The 374-nt window shown below is 52.7% G+C and overlaps 1 protein-coding gene across 5 annotated transcripts in view; it reads right to left on the bottom strand.

Moving 5' to 3' along the window:
- Positions 1–374, bottom strand: part of LOC119589152 — a 28,879-nt gene that overhangs the window by 7,266 nt on the left and 21,239 nt on the right. For all 5 annotated transcript variants that reach the window (XM_037937729.1, XM_037937727.1, XM_037937728.1 and 2 more), the window contains one exon: positions 102–274. In XM_037937729.1, the coding sequence (XP_037793657.1) occupies positions 102–274 (173 nt within the window). The remainder of the gene's footprint in view (positions 1–101; positions 275–374) is intronic.

The following is a 374-nucleotide window of genomic DNA, read 5'->3' as shown; positions in this document are numbered from 1 at the left end:
TCGCACGCACATTACCACACTGCACCACATGCTACTCTTAACTAACCCATTCCAAACTCTCCGGCAATCAGTCTCCCATTGAGCATTAATATCACTCGTACCTGAAGGAGCTCGGTGAACTGTACGTAGGTTTCGCCCTCCACGTGTTCCCTGGGGTCACACCTCATGTAGTCCCGAGACTGCAGCTCGAGGACCTCCTTCGCCTCCATCAGGATGTCCTCCGAGTATTGCAAGTAGAGATCCTGAGCCAGCTGTTGCTCCAAGGTGAAGTTTCCTGGAGGAGACGAAGGCGCTGTGAGAAAAAAAATCCCACGGCAGCTGCGTTTCGTGTTGTGCTCAGGGGAATGCTTTGGAGATTGGATTGTGTGCGCGTT

Source organism: Penaeus monodon, chromosome 25 (assembly GCF_015228065.2).
Source record: "Penaeus monodon isolate SGIC_2016 chromosome 25, NSTDA_Pmon_1, whole genome shotgun sequence".
NCBI classification, from domain to species: Eukaryota; Metazoa; Arthropoda; class Malacostraca; order Decapoda; family Penaeidae; genus Penaeus; species Penaeus monodon.
This window is presented reverse-complemented; position numbering and strand designations above follow the sequence as displayed.